Here is a 22,670-nt window from a genome sequence, read left to right as displayed (position 1 = left end):
GCCGCAGCTTGGTGGCCTCCGATTGGCCACGACGCGGGCGGGGAGGCTCGGCGGAGGAGGGAGGCGGGGGCGAGGGCGGCGGCGGCGGCGGCGGCGGCGGGAGGAATAGGAGAGGGGAGCGGGCCGCGCAGCCAGGCAGCGCGTGGGGCGAGCGCGGGGAGAGCGGCGGCGGCTCGCCCAGGTTGCGCAGCGGAGGCCGAGCGGGGTGCGCGGTCGGCGACGGAGGGCGGCGGGCGCGAGTGAGCGGCGCAGGGCGAGGACCGGCGGGCGGGTGCCGGTGCGCGGGCAGCAGGGGCGGCTGCGGTAGCAGCTGCGCGGGACGGAGCCGCGGCGGGAGAGACCGCGCCGGCCCCTCGCCTCACCCCCTTGCGGCCGAGGCCGGAGAACAGTCTCCAACTCGCCGGGGGACCGGAAAGAGGAGCCGAGAAGCGCCCCTCGGCCCCCACGCAGCGGAGGCGCGGGGTGGCGGGACTGCTGCTCTTTGTGGGTGCAGCACGCACGACCCGGAGCGCCCTCCCCGCGGCGCTGTCCCCGGCGTCTTCGTCGCGCCGAGCGGCCCTGGAGCGGGGACCCGGAGGAAGCAAAACCACGAGCCCGAAACCTCGCGTGGCGGAGCTCTTGGGGAGCGCCATCCGCTCCACTTCCACCTCCGCATCCTCCACCGGCCAAGGTCCCCGCCGCTGCATCCCTCGCGGCTTCCGCTGCGCTCCGGGCCGGAGCCGAGCCGCCTGCGCTGCCACAGCAGCCGCCTCCACACACTCGCAGACGCTCACACGCTCTCCCGCCCTGTTCCCCCGCCCCCTCCCCAGCTCCTTGATCTCTGGGTCTGTTTTATTACTCCTGGTGCGAGTCCCGCGGACTCCGCGGCCCGCTATTTGTCATCAGCTCGCTCTCCATTGGCGGGGAGCGGAGAGCAGCGAAGAAGGGGGTGGGGAGGGGAGGGGAGGGGAAGGGAAGGGGGTGGAAACTGCCTGGAGCCGTTTCTCCGCGCCGCTGTTGGTGCTGCGGCTGCCTCCTCCTCCGCCGCCGCCGCCGCCTCCGGCTCCTCGCTCGGCCCCTCTCCGCCTCCATGTGCCGGATAGCGGGAGCGCTGCGGACCCTGCTGCCGCTGCTGGCGGCCCTGCTTCAGGTACGCGGCGGTCCCCGCGGGCCGGGCCACGGGCGGGGTGGGGCGGGCGGCGCCGGGTCCCTTTGTTCCCCGCGCCGCTGCGGGGCCGGGCTGCGCACCCGGGAAGGGAGGTGCCACGCCGCGCCGCGCCGCGCCGCGCGGCCGGGAGCTGCGCAGGCATCAGGCTCCGTCCGGGCGCCGGGGCAGGGCTGCCGGGGCCAGCAGGTCTCTCGCGCCTTTTCTGGCGGGGCTCTAGGGGCCGGATTGCGGGTCCCCTCTGCTCCTTCTTCGGGGCCGAGCAAGCTCGCGGGGGGTGTCCCCAGGCAGCAGGAGGGTGAGGCAGGATAACTCCCAGGTTTTGCAGTTTTCTGTGCCTTTCGCCCCTCGCATAGTACTTTGCTCCAATTTTTTTGTTTATTTCTGCAGGGATGGGTCGCGAGTTTACAGTAGGAATTCTCACTCTGGTGTCTTAGTTACGGGACTTGCCTCCACCTTACCCCACCCTGCACCCGTGCGCCTCCCGGTGCCCGAGGGCTCCACTGTCCTATTGTCTTTATCCCAGTCTGGAGTTGCCTCCTTTTCTTCTTCTTTTGCCCTCACGATATTCTGTGTTAGTCCCACCTGGAAAGAAAATCTGGCCCTTTTGCCCGGAGGAGTCTCTGCCGGTCAGCGCCTGCCTGCAGAAGGAGTCTGGCCTCTCACGCCCAGTATCTCCCCCGGGCGAGAAGTTCCGTTACGCGGCTGCTCCTCTCTCGCTTCTGTCCGGCTGCCTGTGCCCTACGTGCGCCCCGGGGGCGCCTTTGCCTGGAGCATTCCGTACTTTTCATACCCTCGGGAGAGCGCCAGCGAGCCTTTTCATTTAATCTCTACTAAGAGGCTCCTCCGCGGCAGGAAGCACCTGCTCCATTCCGGGCGCAGGTTCCCTCGCCACTGCACGCTGCGGGTTCCCAGCCCGGGGGCAGCCCAACTTTCCGCCGCCTCCAACCCGAGGATGTCTCCAGGCTCCTCCCAACCAGCCAGCCCGGGCCTGGAGGCCACTTCACACAGCCTCGGCCGGGACCCTCTAGCTGGGTGGGTGCAGTGCCCTGGTCCCAAGTCGGTCTCCGCCTGCCGTGGGGTCCCTCGAAGGTTGCGGGAAAGGGGCGTGCCCACCCTCGCCGCGGGGCAGGAAAATCCACGGAGGGTCCCCCTGCATGTCGCCCTCGGGGCAGGGGGAGAGGTGCTGTACTGCCAGCTGGCAGCCCCGAAAAGTGCGGACGCAGCTCGGAAGTGCCTGCTCCGGGGGTGGAGACAGGTGGTGTGGATTACCCCGCTCCGTGGTCTTCACGGGTCAGGGCCTGGCGCGCTCCGGCCCGCCGGGGGGTGAGTGCTGCTGGGGCGGGGGCAGGGGCTGGACGGGGCTGGCCTCCGCAGTCTCTCGCGCTTTTTTCCGCAACCCCCTAGACGGGTGTGGGCCGCCGCCGCGCGGAGCCCTGTCCATGGTGCGCCATGGTGCGGCACGCCTGGCCCTGCCCGGCTCCACGCTCTCCTCCCGGGTCGTGCTCTCTCACTTTGTCTCTCCCCACCCCTGCCTCCCAGGCCAGGGTCCCGGCGTTCCTTTTCCCTTTCTTGGCTTTCTTCTTTTGTTCTTTAGTCTCCTACCGGTCTTTCTCCCCTTCCCCCACTCGCCATCCCCCACTCGGCACTCTCCTGACTCGGGGATTTCAGAACTATTAGACTAGACATTTTTGGCCTTTGCAGTTTTGGAGAGTGGATGGAATTCCTTCTAACTTGGGGGAGGAGACCTGCCAGTCACTTGCTAACAAAAGTACCTCCTGTTATAAAACCGCCCTTTATTCTCCCAGCGCACACTCCTCATTCTTTGACCTCCTGTCACTTCATTTATTGTTTCTTCTTTAAAAATAGGGTTTATTAAAGAGGTTAGGCTGAAGGAGGAAGAAGGAAAAAAGTCCTGCTTCTGAAGTAGTTGAAGTTAAATGGAAGGCAAGACAAACTTAAAGACTCCTGTGTATTAGGATTTTTTTTTTAACAAAGGAGATGTGATACATTTTTTAAAAATCTTACTTTAAAAACACTAATTTTTGGACAGCATTGGGTCGTCTTATTTACAGACAGTAAATCCTCAGTGTGAATCCAGCAGCAGATGGTTATTTTCACAAACTTTTTCATCTAAAAGTGAGTTTTAATTGAATACTGTGCAGCGAAGTTAGGACACGAAGAGACATTTGTTGGTCATGAATACTGTGGGAAATCTGTGTGTGTTACAAGTGGAGCACTCTCATTTTCTGTTTTAGTCATCTGCCTTGAAGTCAGGTGTGAATTTTCTGTCAGTTTTTTCTTAAGCGTTTCTAAAAATATCGTTTATAAGCATTAAATAATGTGCTTTTCCATTGTATGTTCTTTGTCAGTTTCTTCTATACCAATGTTGAGTTTTTTAAGCCTTCAGGAAAGGAGAAATTATAACTTTCTCATCAAGTTATTTGGCAGTCCTCTAATTCATGAGTACAAGTCAAGCAGTAACATTGAATGATTTGAAAGGTCATTAGGAGTGGAAGCAGAGCAGTTTACGCAACACGAGTTTTAGGGTTAAGTGCACCATGTGGATTGTACAACTGAGATTAGAAATGACTTTGTGCTAATGGTCTGCTTTACACGCCCGAACAACAAAGCTCTATCTGCAAGGTGAAAGTGGCTGCTCTGCAGTCAGCTGCTATTAACAGTCTAGGGTTTTTTTTTCCTTTTTTTTTTAAATTCCAGACTAAGCAGCCGATAGTTTTAGAAAAGAGAATATGTAGGTTATTAGTTCAGATAAGGAGCACCCTTGTTTTTTTTACAATCTAAATATAATTGAATATTCAAAGGACTCTGTGCCTTGAATTGTTAACTGAAGTGTCTGTGTACCTTATTTTACTTAGAGAAATTATTAGTTTAGTTAGTCTTGTTACCTAGATTTACATAATTCTAGTCAATCTTGCATATTATGATGTTCAACATCAAGATTTTCTTTAGTCTTTCTCATTTTAAGATGTTAGCCTTTTTTATATTAAAAAATCCGAATTTGAGCATTCAGCTTACCTGATAAAAGTATAAAATATTATATCACAAAGTTATAACCAGCTTTCCTTTTAAATAATACAAGTGACTTTGAAATCTTTACATAGGTTTATTGTTAAGAAAAAAAAAATCAATGTTGCTTTTACCATTGACCTAGTTAATTAATATATTAGAAACCTGTGTTGTTTTTCTAGTTCACATCTTAATTGCATAACCCCGTTCTAATTTAAATACGTTTGTATGGGTTATGGGGCATCTAGGACAGTATTTTAATGTTCATAGAAATTCACTTCTAAGACTTAACAGATCCTGGTTTCAACCCTGCGTGAGGACCTTGGAAAAAAGATGGATAAACCTTATGTGTTTTTCACCTATTAGGTACAGATTTTAAAGAAATTAATATTCAACATATGAAGCATACATAAAAAAGAAGCAGCTTTGTTCTAGAATGTGGAAAGGATTCAGCAGTGATTTTAAGTGTAAATCGTGTTTATTCTCAGTATTTATTTGATTTTCATGTGCTTTTGAAACATAAGTTCTTGTGAAAATAAGAGTTAACTTAGTTGGTGTTCAGAGTTTACTTACTAGACACAGTTATGTATATTTCTTTGCTTTTCTTAACTTGAGGCATGCGGTCATTACTAATAGGTGGAAGGTTGCAAACATACTAGGTGTAATTTGAAAAACAGTATTTTATGTATCCTCACTTGTTTTTAAAACACTATATATTAAACCTTAGGTACTTTCTGACTTTTATACTTTCATCAAAGTCTGCCCTAACCTTCTAAAAGTTCAGACTGAGATTTTACAAGGAAATACTTTTTAGATATTTCTTGGTTTTTACGTGTAGAGACTAAAATCTTTCTGGAGCAGATTATTTTCATGATGGTATAGAACACCAAACTGTCCTTAATTTTCTTTTTCATTAACAATTTCAATTCTTAAATCTGTTGTGCCTCATTAAGCTTTAGGGTTATTAATAGGGAAATGTCAAGACTTAAAGCAACAGTTAATCTTGCTTTAAATCCTATTTTTTTTTAATCCTAAGTGATTAAAATCCCCATCTTGTTTTCAGGGGGATATTATGAAGTTAGAAGAGTGATTTTTAAAAATAAGAGCTGTTATTTAAGAAGTGTTGTGTTCGTATATACACTACCATTTTTCCCAGGTTAACATTCAGATTTGTTCTTTTGGCTCAAATACAAAAAAGTAATCAAGTTTAGGCACTGCTTAGATTTGGTGGTGGGTTTTGTCGGCCATTTAAAAATGTGATAGATTTTTAAATTTGGATTTTGTCATCTGAATAAGTATTTCGCTCTGACAGTATACTTGCTAGAACCTATTTTCAAGTTAAGAGTTTTAAGTTGAAACATAATTGGTACCAACAAATCAGTGTGTCTCACATTTCTGTTTTTTTCTACTAAAATTTTATTTTTATTTTAATTTTTCAGAAAAAGACATCAGTTAATTTGAGCAGATGCTAGTCTTTGTATTTAACGAAATACATGTAAGTTTTAATTAAACAACCTTATCCATGCCAAGGAAGAGGTATATACATATTAATGTTTTAGTAAGAGCTGTATCTTCTGCATGTATGAAGTGATAGGTCTAAAGTAAGCAGAACAAGGTGAATTCACAAGCTAAATGGGACTTTTTGAAAGATGTAGATTTAAACATGATTTATGTTATAATAGTCTCTTTAAGGAAAATTTAGATTAAATTCTGCTTAGATTTTTATTCCTTGTCACTCACTCGTTGGTACTCAGTGCACTTCCTCATCTGCTTCCAACTGTACTTACAGCACCCAAGCCCTTGGATTGCATACACACACACGCGTGCACACACACACACACACCCCAAATGTATGTTGAGGACTGCTATATACATATGAGTCTCCTGCAACACTGAGTACAGTCTGATATGAAGTGTCAATCAATAATTGATTGATTACTTTATGTCATGAAAGGTGGTTTAGGCACCAACAGTATAATAACTGATCTGTGCAAGTGAATGCCCTTGTGTAGTGTCAAGGGCAAGAGCTAGTGTCCAGGGCAGGAAGCATGGGGTTCTGATTTCGTCCAGATGTAGTCTACTCTCTTAAACTCCCGTGACCTCATTTTCCTCAACAATAAAATCTTGGGCCTAGTTGGATTAGTTGATCTCTAAGAGACTGTCCAGTTGCATGATTCCTGGGGCTACTTAAAAAATATCTCAAACACATCTCCTTTTCGAAGGTTGTGGAAAGGCTTTTTTCAGCCTAAAATGTAAGAATTTTCAGATACTTGGAGTGATAGAATGTGAGTTTTGAAGATTTATTAACCGTAGTTTATCGTGATAGGTTTAAAGTCATCTATATTTTTTATACGCCCGAATTTTAAACTTTAAATTTTCTTCATTGGCTGTGCTACCTTTGCCAGTAAAAGTAAACAATTTTGGGGAGGGGTTTAGGCTTAAAGGAAGGTAAGTGTGATATTACTGAGAATAAAAATTATTTTTAGGCTTAAAGGAAGGTAAGTGTAATATTACTGAGAAAATTTTTTTTTATTAGTTTTATGAGCTCATGTTTCTTTGAGAGAAGATAGCCTTCAGGAGAGCCATTGAATTGAGTGATAGGGGGTCAACATTGAAAATATAAGTGGGTCAGCATTAAAAATACAGCCCTAGCCCTTTGTCAAATTTTCCTCTAGCTTTTTTTTTTTTTTTTTTTAAAGACAAAGTCTCGCTCTGTCAGGCTGGAGTGCAGTGGCACAGTCTTGGCTCAACTACATCCTCCGTCTCCCGGGCTCAAGGAATTCTCCTGCCTCAGCCTCCTGTGTAGCTGGGATTACGTGTGCCACCATGCCCAGCTAATTTTTGTATATTTAGTAGAGATGAGGTTTCACCATGTTGGCAAGGCTGGTCTCGACTCGAACTCCTGACCTCAGGGAATCCGCCTGCCTCGACCTCCCAAAGTGCTCGGATTACAGACACGAGCCACTGCTCCTGGCCTCCTCTAGCTTTTTTTTTTTTTTTTTTTGGTACAGGTATGCATGTATTTATGACAAACACATGGTATAGATGCATATACAAAGATATTTATTGAAGCATTGCTTATGATTACGAAAGATTGGATTATTTGATCTCTAAAAGTCCATGAGTAAGAAATGATTTAAGAAATTATGGCATAATGTTAAGCTAAATTTAATAACCCCTGCTGTAGGGAACAAAACATTTTCTACTAGTTCAGGTTCAAGAAAGCGATTGTTAAGCCACCTCATGTTTTGGGAATAGTCATGAACCTAAAAAAGCTACAGAGGGCCAGGCACGGTGGCTGATGCCTGTAATCCCAGCACTTTAGGAGTCCAAGGCGGGTGGATCACGAGGTTAGGAGATCAAGACCATCCTGCCTAACACGGTGAAACCCTCTCTCTACTAAAAATACAAAAAATTAGCTGGGCGTGATGGTAGGCACCCATAATCTCAGGTACTTGGAAGGCTGAGGCAGGAGAATCACTTGAACCCGGGAGGCGGAGGTTGCAGTGAGCCAAGATCATGCCACTGCACTCCAGCCTGGGCAACAGAGCGAGACTCCATCTCAAAATAAAATTTTAAAAAGCTACAGAGAAGGACAACCAAAATAAATGAGGATTTCAGGCTTCTGAATGAGGATTAATTTGACACAGACCACAATATAAGCTATAACTGAGAAATATACAATCAAACAGTAGATTTAAGAATGAAGATAACCTAAACTAACACTAGGACAATCCAAGTTAGGTTTAGAACAACCTATAGCAGCCTGAGCTATAAGCAGATCCAAAGGAAGATTGGCTGAATTAATGGATAGCTAAATAATGGATACGTTTCCATGCTGACATCATGGAATAACCACTTTATGCTGAGTTCTCAGTGCCTGAGACATTATAATAGTTGGGTAAACCATGGTAATATTTCACATTCTCCTGACTGATTGAATGTTTAACTTTTCATCTGTTCCAATAGTGGGCGTGTAATTGAAAGTGGACCTTAGTAGTATCTGGAACTGGAGATACAGAAGAACATTTAGTATGTGAATGAGAGTTCTAGTGTACACACTGCCTTGATTAAGTAAGCAGTTTAACTTGGGTTTTTCAAAGTAGCATTGGGAGAATTAGTTGTATAGTGCTTTAAAGCAGCTTGAGCTATTTAAAAAGAGTTGCTATTATAAATATGGTATGGGAATTATAATGCAGAGATGTTTGATCCATGATCTGTTCTTAGATTTTCTTTCATAAAATATACCTAGCTATAATTTAAAAATTAGATAGTGTACTTACCTACTCCCATATATTGTAGTTTTAATTTTAATACTGATTTTTGTGTAATTAAAAACATTAATTGGCCATTATAATTTAAAACATGTATGCCCAGATTTTCTTTCCATTCTGATATGTTACTTAATGTTTGGGTGGATTAAATAGTTTTAAAAAGTAAATTAAAAGGTGCATAGTTTGGAGTTTTTATTATTCCAGAAATCACTGGCACTAAAAATGTAAAATGACTCTTTTCTCCCTTCATTACTAAAATACACTTTGAGTTTTCTTAACTTTCTTCTGCTGCACTAAATATCGGACTTTGATGTTACTGCTTTTGTTAAAGGTTGTAAGGATTGCCCTTTTAGTTTTTTCCCACATCTGCAGTTTTAAGACATTCCTCAATTTATTTTATATTTGGTAATTGTCAGTACGTCATTCACAGAACTCAGTAGAGCAGATACAGCAGAGAAAACCCTTGAAACTAGGTATTTGCTGCTGCCTCTTTAAAGAGTTTTTCAAGCCAATGTCCGGTAGTATTAAACCTCAGAAATTAAGTATTTTTAATTTCAGGGAAGGAAACTATTATGTTTCAGTTCATTGTTTCTGTAACCCTGTGAGATAGGTAGTTTTGCTCTCGTTTTAGAGATGGTAAAACTGGAACTCAAACATTTTGAATATGAGAATCCAGAATAAAACCATATTTGTCATATTCAAGTTGGGCTTGACTACAAAGCATACGGGTTTCTCCCTTTATCAGACTGCAGCCCTTTTTGTATAATACCCAGAGAATGACTGTCACAATAAAGAAGAGTTTCAGTTTCTCTCTACTTAGTTGATTTTTTTTTCTTTAAATAATTAACTTTTGAATTACACTCTCTGTTTAATCTTGGCGTTAAATATTTTGCTTTCTTTTGGCATCTGAAGCCGAAACATAATGCTTGGTTAAGATTTTCATTCATTTTTCATGTGGTCTTTAGGAGAGAAAAAACATTTTAGAAGCATTCATAATCAGTTTTTAAAAGTTCTTCTAATTGTTTTGATCAACAAATAATATGCTGGTAAGTACTCAAAAATAATTTTTTTTAATGAATCTTGGAACTTAAAATACTTTCTGAAAGCCTATAAACTCTCAGGCCACAAGACTACACATTTTTTTTTGAAACTCTTTTTTCCATATTCTTCAGGGTGAAAGTAAATGCAAGATATTCCACCACCAATTTTTGAAAAGTTTTAATGTTCAAACATTTCCATATTTGAACACTTTGCATTACTTTTTTGCACACTAATAATGTTATTTGGCATATTTTAATATACATGTCCACATCTTGAAATGACCCACTGCAGACAAGTTCCGGTGAATATTCTGTAGAGTAACTGAGTACAGATACTGATTTGTTTGCTGCTGGGAAAAACCTAGAACTATTTTACTTGTAACTTGACCTGTTGTTGGTGGGTGGATACACTTGGCTTGACTGTAATCTTGCATGAAATGTCTTGTTTGTTGGTTGGGAAACTATTAAGTGGAACCTGAAATAAAGGACTAAAAAAAATTACATTTACTAAATTGAAAGGGGATGTAATCCCCCCGCTCCCGCTTAACGTAAATCTTTAATAAACTTGAAACTGACCACTTTGTTATTATTTTTCCTTTTGTTGTCTTAATTGGTTAACACAGACATTCAAAGTCTGAAGTTCATTCTTTATGGCTCTCGGGTTGAGTAAATAAAGAAAAGTCTGTTTTTGCAGCGAAAATATTGGCCTTTGGCACCCACTCTCTTGGTAAAGTCTATTTGGTGTCAACACCTTTACGATTGAGTTCTAATATCCTGCTACCTGATACGATATTTTAGGGAACTCAAAATTCAGATTATGTACATATAATACACACATATACATTTACTTTACGGAAGTGTCAAATGCATACAGGAAAATATACATAGAAGTGGACAGCCTGCTAAATGTTCCTAAATGGAACATACTAGTTAATCAGCACTGAATCAAGACGGAGTTTTACCAGTACCTCCTTCCAATTTTAACCATCCCTCAGTGGTAACCGTTTATTTGACTTCCAACAGCATGATTTTTTTGCTCGTTTATACTTTGTGAAACCATATTCTCTTTTGTGTCTGGCATCTTCCACTCAGTACGCAGAATCTTTCTTATATTTATATCATATATATTTGTAATTGTCACAAAATTAGGAAAGACGGACACTATAGAAATACGTTGGAGGTAAGGAGGGTGAAATTGGTTTAAAATGGAAAGATTAATCGTTTTTTGCAGCTAAAGACCACTCGCACATTTATGGTGTCAAGCCACTAAATACCTTTTGTGGGTTTTCTTACAATATCTTTTGCCCTAGTTCTGGTAGTTTGGCAATATCACTTCAGCCAAATGCCAAAGACATTTGGAATTCTGTTAAGTTATAGTCTCTCTTGTCCTTCCTTTTATTAGAACGAGAGTGGAGACAAAGAACTAAATATCTTTCTGACCTGAAGTTTTTAATCAGAAGATTTAGGTGTTAACAGACTGTAATCTTTTCAGCGATGCTTCTTAATACCTTCTCTGAGCTTACTAGTGACCCAGTTTTCAACAAGGCTTTACCCAGTTTTTTATTTTTAATTTTGGAAAGGTTACATTGAGGGGTTTCTACTTCCACACACTGTGTGTATCCGGGTACCATTTACCTTTTTTTATGTTTGTATATCTTTTTTAAAGATCTGAGAGTCTGCCAGGAGGGATGCAGATTGTCCACATTTGTCGCAGCATCTTTCTTTCTGGAGGCCTTTTCTGTTTATAATGGTTTAGTAGCTCTAGATTGTTGGTAGAGGCTTCCATGCATAATGATGAAGACTTAAGGAATCAAATTCCATAGGTAATTGCCCACCAAGGATTTGTTGGCTTCAAAGCTTCTCTAATTTATTTATCTTCTTAAACTTGTGGACTTAATTTTACCATATTTTAAAGATTGTGCTTTTGGTGTGGCCTTAGCTTATTGATAGGTAATTTGTATTTCACTTGCTTTTGCCTCTACACATTGTTTTGCTGCCATAAAAGTAATTGTGTACATACCATGTTTGTGTTTGAGGACTTCACTTCTTATTCACAGTTCTATCTTTTTTTGTTTGACAGATAAGAACATTTGGGGAGCATATCATAACCATTGATTTAATTTACAAATTGATTTAGAATTAAGTACCTTGTAAATGAAACTGAGTTAAATTCATGATTTGGTTTATGATCCTTCTCTTTATTTGAGGCCTTCTTGATGAAGCTGTGTTTTAAAGGGAGATAGTGGTGTACTCAAACGTAGATAACAGTGGATTATTTTGCAGATTGCTTATAACATTTTAGGGTGCAAAATAAAGCATTTGGAAAGACAGGTTACTTTTTTTAGTATTTGCATATATAATAGATACTGTCAAGATTGTGATTCCTTATTTTCATAAGTCTTGGTTCTTCATAATTAAAATACAGACATACATATATATATATATATATATGAGTGTGTCTGAATTACTCCTCTTTGGTAGGTAAGCAGTCATATAAATTGAGACCTGTCCACCTCCAAAGACAGCTTCCTCAAATCTCACACTATGTCAGATATTACTTATCTGTTTGTGTTTTCACATATAGATATTTTACTTACCTGAAATTTACTTTTCTATGTGTTTTGTGGAAAGAGGTCTTGCTTTATTTTGTCCCCTGGATTTTGTATATGTGGTGACATATATACACACAATAATACATTTGGCATTTGTTAAAGTTTCTGTTTTTCTGAACTGAAATGCTTCTTTTTTCAAGTACATCATTTCTGTAGATTTCTAAATCTTTTTCTTTCTTTTCTCTTACGTTACACTGACTTAGCCTGAAGAAGCAGTGTGACACAGTGGTTAAGATTGGGGACTCTGAAAAAAAAAAAAAAAAAAAAAAGATTGGGGACTCTGAAGCCAGATTTGCATTGGTTCCCTGGCTCTGACACTTGTTTTTTGTGTGGACTTGGACAACACATTTGATATTTCTCTCTCAGTATGCCCATCTGTAAAATAGGGATAATAAATAGTATCTATCATAAGGTTGTTATGAAGAATAAATGGGTTAGTGTGTGTTTGTGCATGTGCATATATAAATCACTTAGAAAAGTGCTTTCAGGCTGAGTGTGATGGCTCACAGTTGTAATTCCAATACTTTGGGAGGCTGAGGCCAGAGGATAGCTTGACCCCAGGACTTTGAGAACAACCTGGGCAACACAGTGAGACCTCCCTCTCTACAAAAAATAACTAGCTGGGTTTGGTAGCTGGGTGTGGGAGCACACACCTATAGTCCCAGCTATTCCAGAGGCTGAGGCAGGAGGATCACTTGAGTTCAGTAGTTCAAGGTTACAGTGAGCTATGATCACACCACTGCACTCCAGTGTGGGCAACAGAGCAAGACTGTGTCTCTAATAATAGTAATAATAATAGAAAGAGAAGTGCTTTCATATAGTGAGCAAGATGTTGGATATTTATTTGAAGGTTTTGGGACCTGGTCATTACCATTGTTTTACACAAACATAATCAATGGATAATGTAATTGTTTGAATAAGTTTGAGCACTTAATGCATGCAAGACTTTGTTCTATATTCAGTGTGACAACCAGATAAATTATAGCTCAGCAGGGACTACCTACCACCAGTGTTCCATCGACCACACTTGGAAACCACAATTGAAGGGCAAATATTTTAACAATCCTCCTTAAATTTTAACAGATGTTATCTAGGCTGATATAATTCCACTGTCTTTATAATTAGGGGAAGGAATTAGTGTATGTAGAGTGTTAATTCTGCCAGTGATTTGATTTGGAAACAACAGGTATATCAGATAGGAGCTTTTCTGTTGTCTCCTCCTAGATCTGTCTCTTGCTTCTGTAATTTAATTGTTTCATATGCTAGTAAGGACCCATGTGTGTGCACATGTGGGAGTATGTGTGTGTGTGTGTCTGTGTGTGTGTGTTTTGAGACTAGGCTAGAACCAAAGTTACTTGGCCTCTGAATGCTTTTAACATGATGATGACAACCCTGTAGAGGAGAGGATTGAGTGTAGTGGTACCATATTGGTTGATGCCAGCACAGCATCTGGGAAAACAGGAAAGGTGGATTCATTGTTCTCATAGGTGCTGATGGTTTATTGATGATTAGATGCAGGAAATGTTGCCTTTAACTTAGTATCTTTCTATCCTAATAGTAGCTTTTCATTTTTTTTAGTAATTACTATGTACCACACATGATTCAAAGCACTTTACATGTATTAACTCATTAAATTCCTCCCCAAATATACCCAGTTTACATATTAGGACACCAAAGCATGGTGAGGTTATCTGAGCTGCACAAGGTTATTTTGTTAAATGTTGGAGCTGGGGTTTAAATGCAAGTAGCCTGATGTCAGGGCCTGTGTATCTAGGTTTGATATGTATTTGAATCTAGGCAGAAAAACACCGAAAGCAGATTGACATCCATTTGTATTTTATATATATATGAAGGTCACTTTTTAAAAATAATTTTTTATTGTGAAGTGTGATATGATAGAGGAGTCTATAAAGTGTATGTGTACTATTTAAAGGACAATTAAAGCATATAAAGTACATCCGTGTAACTACCAGCCTGGTTAGGAAAACAGAATATTCCTACTTCCTTGGACATTCCCAGAGTACTGCATCCATTCCCCTCTCTCCACCCAGAGTTAACTACTATCTGGCACAGATAACTACTATCTGGATTTTTCTAACATTTATTCATTGCTTTCCTTTGTAGTTTTATCATCTATATAGACATTTTTATATATGCATATACATCATGCATAGATGTATACATGTATCATGCATGTGTATATATATTTTTCTGTGATTTGCTTTTTCTACTCAGTGTTATGTTTATAAGATTCAGCTGAGTTGTATAGCTGTAATTTATTCATTTTCACTGCTGTAGAGCATTGCATGCTATGAATATGGTACAATTTACTTATTTGGTTTATTGTTGATGGACTTGCGTGTGTGGTTTCAGTTTTTTGCTGCCGTCAACATTCTTATGCATGCCACCTGGGTATAAATGCCAGGGATATTCTAGGGCTGTGTTCCCCAAACTTTATATGAGAATCACCAGAAAGCTTGTTTAAATGTGGATCCCTGGCCCTAGCCCTGATAGTCTGATTCAGTAAGCCTACAGTACAGCCTGAGAATTTGCCTGTCTGGCAGACTCCCAGGTGATGGAACACTGTTCTGCTCTTGGATGTGTACCAAGGAGTAGAATTGCTAGATTGCAAGGTATGCATGTTTTCATCATTACCAGCTAATGCAAGATTGTGTTTTCCATACTGGTCTGCCAGCAGTATGTGCATAGTTTCCCCCTAATTTTAGGATACTTGTTGTAGTCAAACCTCAACATTTAAAAAAATCTGGTGGACTGCATAATAATGTTTCATTTTGGCTTAAATTTGAAATCTGGTTTCTGATGAGAGTTTTTCTATGTATTTTGACCTTTTGGTTTGCCTTGAAGTGTCTGTATGAACATTAGCCTGTTGGATGAAGTTTGTAACTTGTCTGTAGCTTGGCCTTGCTGTGTGTTGCTCATTCTCTTCACCTAACATTTTCAGTCATGGCTTGTGTAGGTGTGTTTTGAAGCATTGAGAACCTTCTAGATAGCCGACACAGGGGATTAATATTTACTGAGTGCTTACTATGAGCCAGGCCAAGCACTTGACCTGCATTTTCATATAATCCTCACATCAATCCTCTGCAATAGGTAGACGTTATTATCATTATCCATCTTACAGATGTCTGAACAGAGATTGGCTGAAACCACTCACCTGAAGGCACACTGTTGTGAGGTGGCTGGCCAGGGCTTTAACAGTGCTTTACTTTCCTGGTAACAACTCGGCCGGTTCCTTGAAAGTCTGCAAAAGAATGGACCCAGTGGGAGCAAGATTAGTCTATTCTGGACTTTGAAGGATTGTTGCCTAAAGGAGGATTTGGACTTTAGAATGAGGATTTAAAAGATCTCAGTTTCATGGAGCAAACTCGGCTTAAGAATGGGAAAATCTAACAGATTGAGCCAGATGCAGGATAGGCTACCAAAGAAGCAGGCAGTTTCTGCCGCTGGCCATGCAGCTTCTTGGTAGTGACTCGGAGATGCAAGTGTCTCAGGAGCTGTTGATAGTTCCTTCTGTGAATCACTCTGTTTCTCCTGACCTCACCCCACCTTGGCCCAGTTCTGTACTCACCCAGCAATCTAAGGGCACATGTGGCTTTCTGTTCCAAGAATTTGTGCTCCCCTAAGTACATGAGGGGTCTTGGTTGAGTGCCTCAAACTCAGCACAGAGACATCCTAGTGGGCCTGAGGCCCTGCTGACACTTCAACAATGTTATTTGGACCAACTTCTTTTTGATCGTTTAGCCTTGGCCTTTGAGTATTCAGTAAGATTGAGACTTTGTAGATAATTTTGTTGTCTTTGAAGGGACCTAAGGAATAATGCTGCTTATCTATTTCAGTTCTGGAGAAATAAGACAAAAGAATCAGTAGATAGAGAACCAAAATTACAACATTTATTACTGATAAAGACAAGGTTAGAGAATGTGGCTTAAATCTTTCACATCTCAGATTTAGTTGCCCTTGGCCTCCCATCTTTGACAGTGCTCCCATCTGTCGAAGCTTACGGACCTATAGCTTAACAGTATTTGCATGACATAGGTGGCGTGGCTCTGACAGGAAAAAAAGGTGATGAAGAGCCTGGGTTCTGTATGCCCACTTGTTTTATCTAAGTTGGCCAAAGGTCAAGAATGTTATTACTAGTGCAGCTCCCACTACATGGAAGTAGAGGATGAGGGTTACCCTCTGACGGTCCCCAAATTTTGGATTGACTGTTGAGCTCATGTTCTTAGTCATCAAGTGTGTGCTTATTCCAAAATGTGGCAACTCCCCTCAGAGGGCGAGATGGGCATCTGTCAGGACAGACTTATTCCCAAGTTCTTGAAGTCTTGGAAGATCTTTAGCTTTGCTTTTTTTCTTTTTTTCAAGACAGGGTTTCACTCTGTCACCCAGGCTGGAGTGCAGTGATGCAGTCTCGGCTCACTGCATTCTCCTCCTCCCAGGTTCAAGCTATTTTCCTGCCTCAGCCTCCCAAGTAGCTGGGACTACAGGTGTGCGCCAACATGCCCAGCTAATTTTTGTATTTTTTGGTAGAGATGGGGTTTCACTGTGTTGGCCAGGCTGGTCTTGAACTCCTGACCTTAGGTGATATGCCCGCCTTGGCCTACCAAAGTGCTGGGATTACAGGCGTGACCACTGCGCCCGGCCAGCTTTACTTTTTAAAGAGTTCCCAAACCAAATGATGATCACAGCAACAGTCTTAACAGTTTTCAAAGTTAGAAAGCAAACCAGGCTCTGCTCCTGGAAGAGTCATCCAGGCGAAATTGTTTCTCAGTGTTCCAAATAGCACAGTAGAGAGCTCGTGGTATGTGAGGGATGGACTGATAGTGGGCAGAGAAAACATTCTTCATTTTAACCTTTCCTGGATGCTGGTCAGTCTAAGCCTCTTGTCTGTAATCCGCAAGCTTTGAACTAAACAAAGTTGAAAGGGGGAAGTGGAAACAGAAAGATACTGAATATGCTAGATGAGAAAAAAGGCACCTCAAGAAGGACAAGGACCATTGGACATTTCTGAACCTTGTGCTAGGTGACAGTATGTCAGATGCCAGCTTTCTGAAAGAAAACCCGGTATGCATGAGGTACCCCAAATGGTAAATAGGAAGTGCTAAACAACCTCCCACTGGGAGCCTCTCCCCAGTTGGGTTTTGGTTTGCAGCCAGCCTGTTCAAACCTCCTTTCCCTTTGAGACTTTCCCTTAGTCTCCCTTGGATCTGACAGCCCAGTGTTATCACCATGTTGGGTTCGGTCTGGTGGTTGACTGGTGGAACAGGTGTTTTCAGTCTCGGGCCCCACTGGCTCTTTCTCTGCCATTTACTATGGAGTTGCTTTGGCCAAAGACAGCTGCCTCAAGGGAAGATTTCTTGTTCACTTGTAAAGGCCATCCAGACCACTTGGTGGAGGCTGACCCTTGAGCCAGTGGTCGAGCTGTCAGAATCCACGCTGTCCCCACCTTGCCCAAGTGAGACCCTTGCTAGTGTTCTTGAACTCAGTGTTATTAAAAAATAACAAACATTGCTCATTGACTAGTCTTTAGGCAGTAGATGTTGAAATAATCCTCTTTTTATGCCCCTCAGCACGTTCAAGCTGAGGCCCCTCAGCACGTTCAAGCTGAGGCCCCTCAGCACGTTCAAGCTGAGGCCCCTCAGCACTTCCAGAGTCCTGAGCTACCTTAGACCATTGCCAAGGCCAAATTGCGGCAGCCTTCACCCAAATTGTGGCATCCCTCACCCAAATTGTTCACCACTGAGCTAAGGTCGCTGTGCATCCTGCCTCTTTTCTATTCTAGGATCCTTGGCCTATAGTCTTTCCTGAGGTCCTGCTGGTTTTTTTTAATTTTTTTCTCGAGGTGCTACCTCTTAAACAGCTATCATTTTCCTCGAGATAAGCTACCCTAAGTGGTGGTCAAGCATCAAGGTCAAAATACTCTGTGGTTTAGAAATTTAAGCCTTTTGATGTTAAAAGCCACCTCTCCAACTATAAAAACCAGCCACCCTACACAATCAAGGCTATAAACCACCAAGTTAAAGAAAAGTGCAGGGGGCCAGGTGCGGTGGCTCACGCCTGTAATCCCAGCACTTTGGGAGGCTGAGGTGGGTGGATCACCAGAGGTCAGGAGTTCGAGACCAGCCTGGCCAACATGGCGAAACCCTGTCTCTACTAAAAATACAAAAATTAGCTGGGCGTGGTAGAGGACACCTGTAGTCCCAGCTATTCAGGAGGCTGAGGCAGGAGAATTGCTTGAGCTGGGGAGGCGAAGGTTGCAGTGAGCTGAGATTACACCACTGCACTCCAGCCTGGGTGACAGAGTGAGACTCCCTTTCAAAAAAAAAAAAGAAAAAAAAAATTGCAGGTCCTGAGTAAAGCACCCTTTTCCCACTGCCAGAAGCCCAAGTTCCTCCATGAGTACTTTCTTCCCCTACATTGGACTCCTTTTTTATTTCTCAAGATTCCCAGATAGTTCACCAACTGCTGAGGTCTTTGAAAGGGCCAAGTAAATAGGACCTGTCCTCCCTGTCTTGAATTCTGAACCGAGGGAAATGTAAGCCAGCAGAATCAGAAAATACGAAAGGAAAATATCACCGTAGTCCTGATAAGCACTAGGCTGGCAGGCATGGCCTTCATCTATTGGCATGTCCCCCTTAACACTGAATCCCAGAATCCCAGCATTTCAAAGACATGCCCACTTCCTTCCACTGCCAGATTGCTGCAGGGAATCTGTGAACTCCCAGCATGGAAAATGAGATCACCAAGCTTCTTTTCTGTGGACCTGTGACTCCCAGATGGGCGGAGTAGGGGACAGGGTTGGGCACCAGCTGCTCAGATTATTCTTTCAAATGCAGGCTTCAGGTAAGTTTGGTCCATCCCTCTCTGTTTAGCATAACACTTTAGAAACTTTTTAGTCTCAGGACTCTTTTACATGCTTAAAAAATTATTGAGTTCTTCAGTGAGCTTTTCTATTGTAGATAATATCTATTGCTGTTTACCATAGAGAATTTAAACTGAAAAAATTATATATTTATTTAATTCATTTAAAATATTAAACCAGTTGTACGTGTAACATAAATAACAATTTTTATGAAAAATTACTATATTTTCCAAAAGAGAAAAACAAGATTAGTGGGAAGAGTAGCATTGTGCCTTTACATTTTGCAGTGTCTTTAATGTCTGGCTTAATAAGAAGATAGCTGGCTTTTCATATCTGCTTCTGAATTTTCTCTGTTAAGGTATCACACATAACATAGCCTCTGGAAAACTTTACTTTACACTTGTGAGATAATGAGAGTGAAAAGGGCAAATATGTTGTAATATTATGGAAGTGGCTTTGATTTTGTAGATCCCCTGAGAGGGTCGTGGGAACTCCTAGGAGTCCACTCCTCGGACCATAATTTAAGAATTGCCATCCAGGGTAAGACTGACTGGGCAGTGGAAAGCACTGGGACAGTGAGAGTTAGCAGAGCGCCTTCCCATGGAATGAAGCATCAGGAAGGGAAGAAGCATTTCCTCTATGGGTTACACTGTGAAACTATCCAGATGCCAAACATCAGTCACCCAAGATATCCATGGGTGGACAATGCTTGTCCTTCACCCTTGAGTTGAAACTGGAACTGATGATATTAGCTCTGCAACCTCTCAGCCTGCAGGGCTTGGAGATTTATTTCTTTATTGCTTGATCTATTAGAACACCACTGGATGGGGTGCTGCTTCCAGAATAAGTTCAGGAAAGGCTTTGAACTATGGCGTTATGCCTCCTTTCACTGCAACGCATTTCTGGAAGCTGTGCCTTGAATGTTGTTTTCTCACAAGAATAATGCTATAATTGGGTTGTGGTTATCTTATCAGGGACTCAGAATTACATAAATCATCACTATGGCCAGCTACTCAAATTAAATCAGAGTTATGGGGACTGTAAACATCTGTAACCATTTTTAAAAAGTGAAACCATGCTCCAGGTTTTATGAAATGGGCCTAATTGTACATGAATACAGGGGACTCCAGAGCAAATAAAGTGTATAAAGAGTTCATTATAGACTATAAAATTATTCCTTCATCAATATCACCTCTGAAAATTAACATACTAGCCATGATAGCTATTGACTGATAACTTTCCATGTATACTTTTAGAAGAGTTTGGGCTGGGGGGTGTGAGGCTTTGATTTGGAGGAGTTAAAATGTTTAAAAAAGTTTTACCTGAAGTCTTTTTTTTCTTAATTTTTTCCGTAGTGAACAGAAACATTGAAATTGTTTTATTAGCATGTATCACATATCATATGTGAGAATCATATTTTAGGAGAAAGTTTATTATGGCAGCAGGCACATTTTTCACTTAGTCTCAATTCATATAGGACAATTTCCAGCCCTTAGCCAGTTAGGTACTATGTGTCAATGTATGTGAATGCTTCCTAATGGAAGTTGTAGTGGTTGGGTTAAGGGTAATCCCCAAGGCCTTTTGATGCCGGTTTGAATAGTGTCCCTAAATTGACTAACTAGATGACTTAGGGCAGTTTTTTTTAAGTTAGTTTCCTTGCCTGCAAAATGGCGGTACTAACAGCATCTACCTCATAGGGTTATTGTGAGGACTATTTAAGATATATTGCATGGAAAGGATTGTAGCATGCTTTTTGGCACATATTAAGCACTCAGTAAATATTTGCAGTCACTGATATTGAGTGTCTTTAGTTGAATGAATTTCCAAGTTCATTATAAACAGTCTAATGCCAAGTGCTATACTATTTGATAACATTTTGAGTATAAGCGTGTTGCAGTCTCTGCTGAGTGTAATGAGTTGATGGGACAGAATCAATCTGAGCCATGGTTGGCCATCTCTCCTGGAATGCCACGGGCACTTCTGGAACTTTTTCTGACTGTTTAATTGCACAGCTGCCTGGGCCATTATCTAATGATAGTCTTAGCCTTTTACCTGCCAATTAAATCTGTAGGTACATTGTTACTACCTGTTACATTAAGCATCCACTTCATGGTAAGCTCCTGTCTATCTTTTGAGACTCTACTCAAGGAAGCCTGGAAGCCTAGGAAGCCTCTTCTCACTTTGGCAGAGGAGATTTGGGATTGCACAGAGGTCTATGTGGATGTCACTCGATGTATGTTTTCATATTGTCCTAAGCCTTGATAGGTTCTACTCCTGGGAAGGTGACATTCTATACCCCATTTTGTATGCAGACCCAGATTTTGACCCAGATTTTTGTCCATCAAACTCTTGTATTGTGGTGCTGCCTTTTAGCTAAGAGTTCAGTTTCAACAGTTTGCAGGTTCCTGTGCCAGCATCAATGCTGTTTTTGCCTATTCTCTTTGTCCTTACTTGATTAAAAGAAATGACAATGAGAAAACTAAAAGTACTGATACTAGAGATACTCAAGGACACATCCTAATAAGATAATTAAAATAAAGATGAAAATTACTAGGCGGTCAGATGGGGCAAATGTGTGGCCTCAGTGTGGTATTCATTGAACCTAAGCTGGTCTAGAGCACATCATGAAGGCAAGAAAGAGTTAAAAAACCCATGCAAGACAAGATAATCTCCTTCCAGAATGGTACTTGACAAAACAAAAATATTGCAGCTGTTCAGGGTTAAACTTCTGCACGTTTTAAGCATTTTTGCAGGGATGTGAAATTCAAAGTGCCATCAGTGGCATTACTGACACAGAGAAAATCTTGAAGAGTGGCAGTAGCTCTTGAATAGTCTTCTTAACATAGCCTCCAACATCATGGATGGAATCCTGTGAGATGTCGAGAATCTGGCAACTGTAATTGTATGGTGAGAAATTGGATTAAAAAATAAAAAAATTAGTCATGCCGAATGTTCTTGAACAGTTTCATTACTCTATCACCATGTACTCAACTAACCACGTTAACAGTGTCTTCATTAACTTTATGTTCGCTTATGTCGTTTGGAAGACATAACCGCATAATAAAAGTATTACCATAGTTGTCACCCTCCCTGTACTGCGGCTCCATCCCCCAACCCACAAATCACGTATCGTGAAAGGAATTCCACTTGTGCGTCTTTTGTCCTTGTTTGTGAGTGAATTTCCGTTTTTTTGCAGGCTTGATTTCTTTACGGTATTCCTTCTTCACAAAATAATTTAAAAATATTTCTCAGTTACTTACAGAACAAAGAGATAAAAGTCTCCACAATCAAAACAATACCAGCATCATAATAGCTAACCCTTGTCCTGTGGTGAATCACGTATTGTTTTTTAAGCCCTTTGTATTCTTCACAACAATCCTAAAGACCTGTACTTTACCTATTATTATTATTATTACAGAGGAGGAAGCTGAAGCACAGATGAGGTTACATGGCTTGCCAAGGTCACACAGGTAGTAGATGGTGGAGGCTGGATTTAAACCTGAGCAGGTTTGCTGCAGAGTTCTCAGTCTTAACCCAGTCCTACCCATTATTGCCCTTATTTCCACAAGGAATCAGGGGAGCAAACATAATGCAAAAGAAGGCCTCAGCTTTGTTGACTGCATTTGGTAATTTCCCAAACAATAACGTAATTGTTACAAGATTGTGACCATGGAATCTCTGACAGGGAAA

At 42.0% G+C, this 22,670-nt stretch overlaps 1 protein-coding gene across 1 annotated transcript in view; it reads left to right on the top strand.

The window, feature by feature from the left end:
* Positions 1-290: 290 nt before the first annotated feature.
* Positions 291-22,670, top strand: part of CDH2 (cadherin 2) — a 226,254-nt gene continuing 203,874 nt past the window's right edge. Inside the window, exon 1 of the mRNA XM_031003668.3 lies at positions 291-1,129. Within this exon, the coding sequence (XP_030859528.2) occupies positions 1,070-1,129 (60 nt within the window). The 5' untranslated portion in view covers positions 291-1,069. The remainder of the gene's footprint in view (positions 1,130-22,670) is intronic.

This window comes from Gorilla gorilla, chromosome 17 (genome assembly GCF_029281585.2).
Source record: "Gorilla gorilla gorilla isolate KB3781 chromosome 17, NHGRI_mGorGor1-v2.1_pri, whole genome shotgun sequence".
In the NCBI taxonomy this organism is placed as follows: Eukaryota; Metazoa; Chordata; class Mammalia; order Primates; family Hominidae; genus Gorilla; species Gorilla gorilla.
The sequence above is the reverse complement of the archived record's forward strand: the minus strand, read 5'-3'. Positions and strand labels throughout refer to the sequence as shown.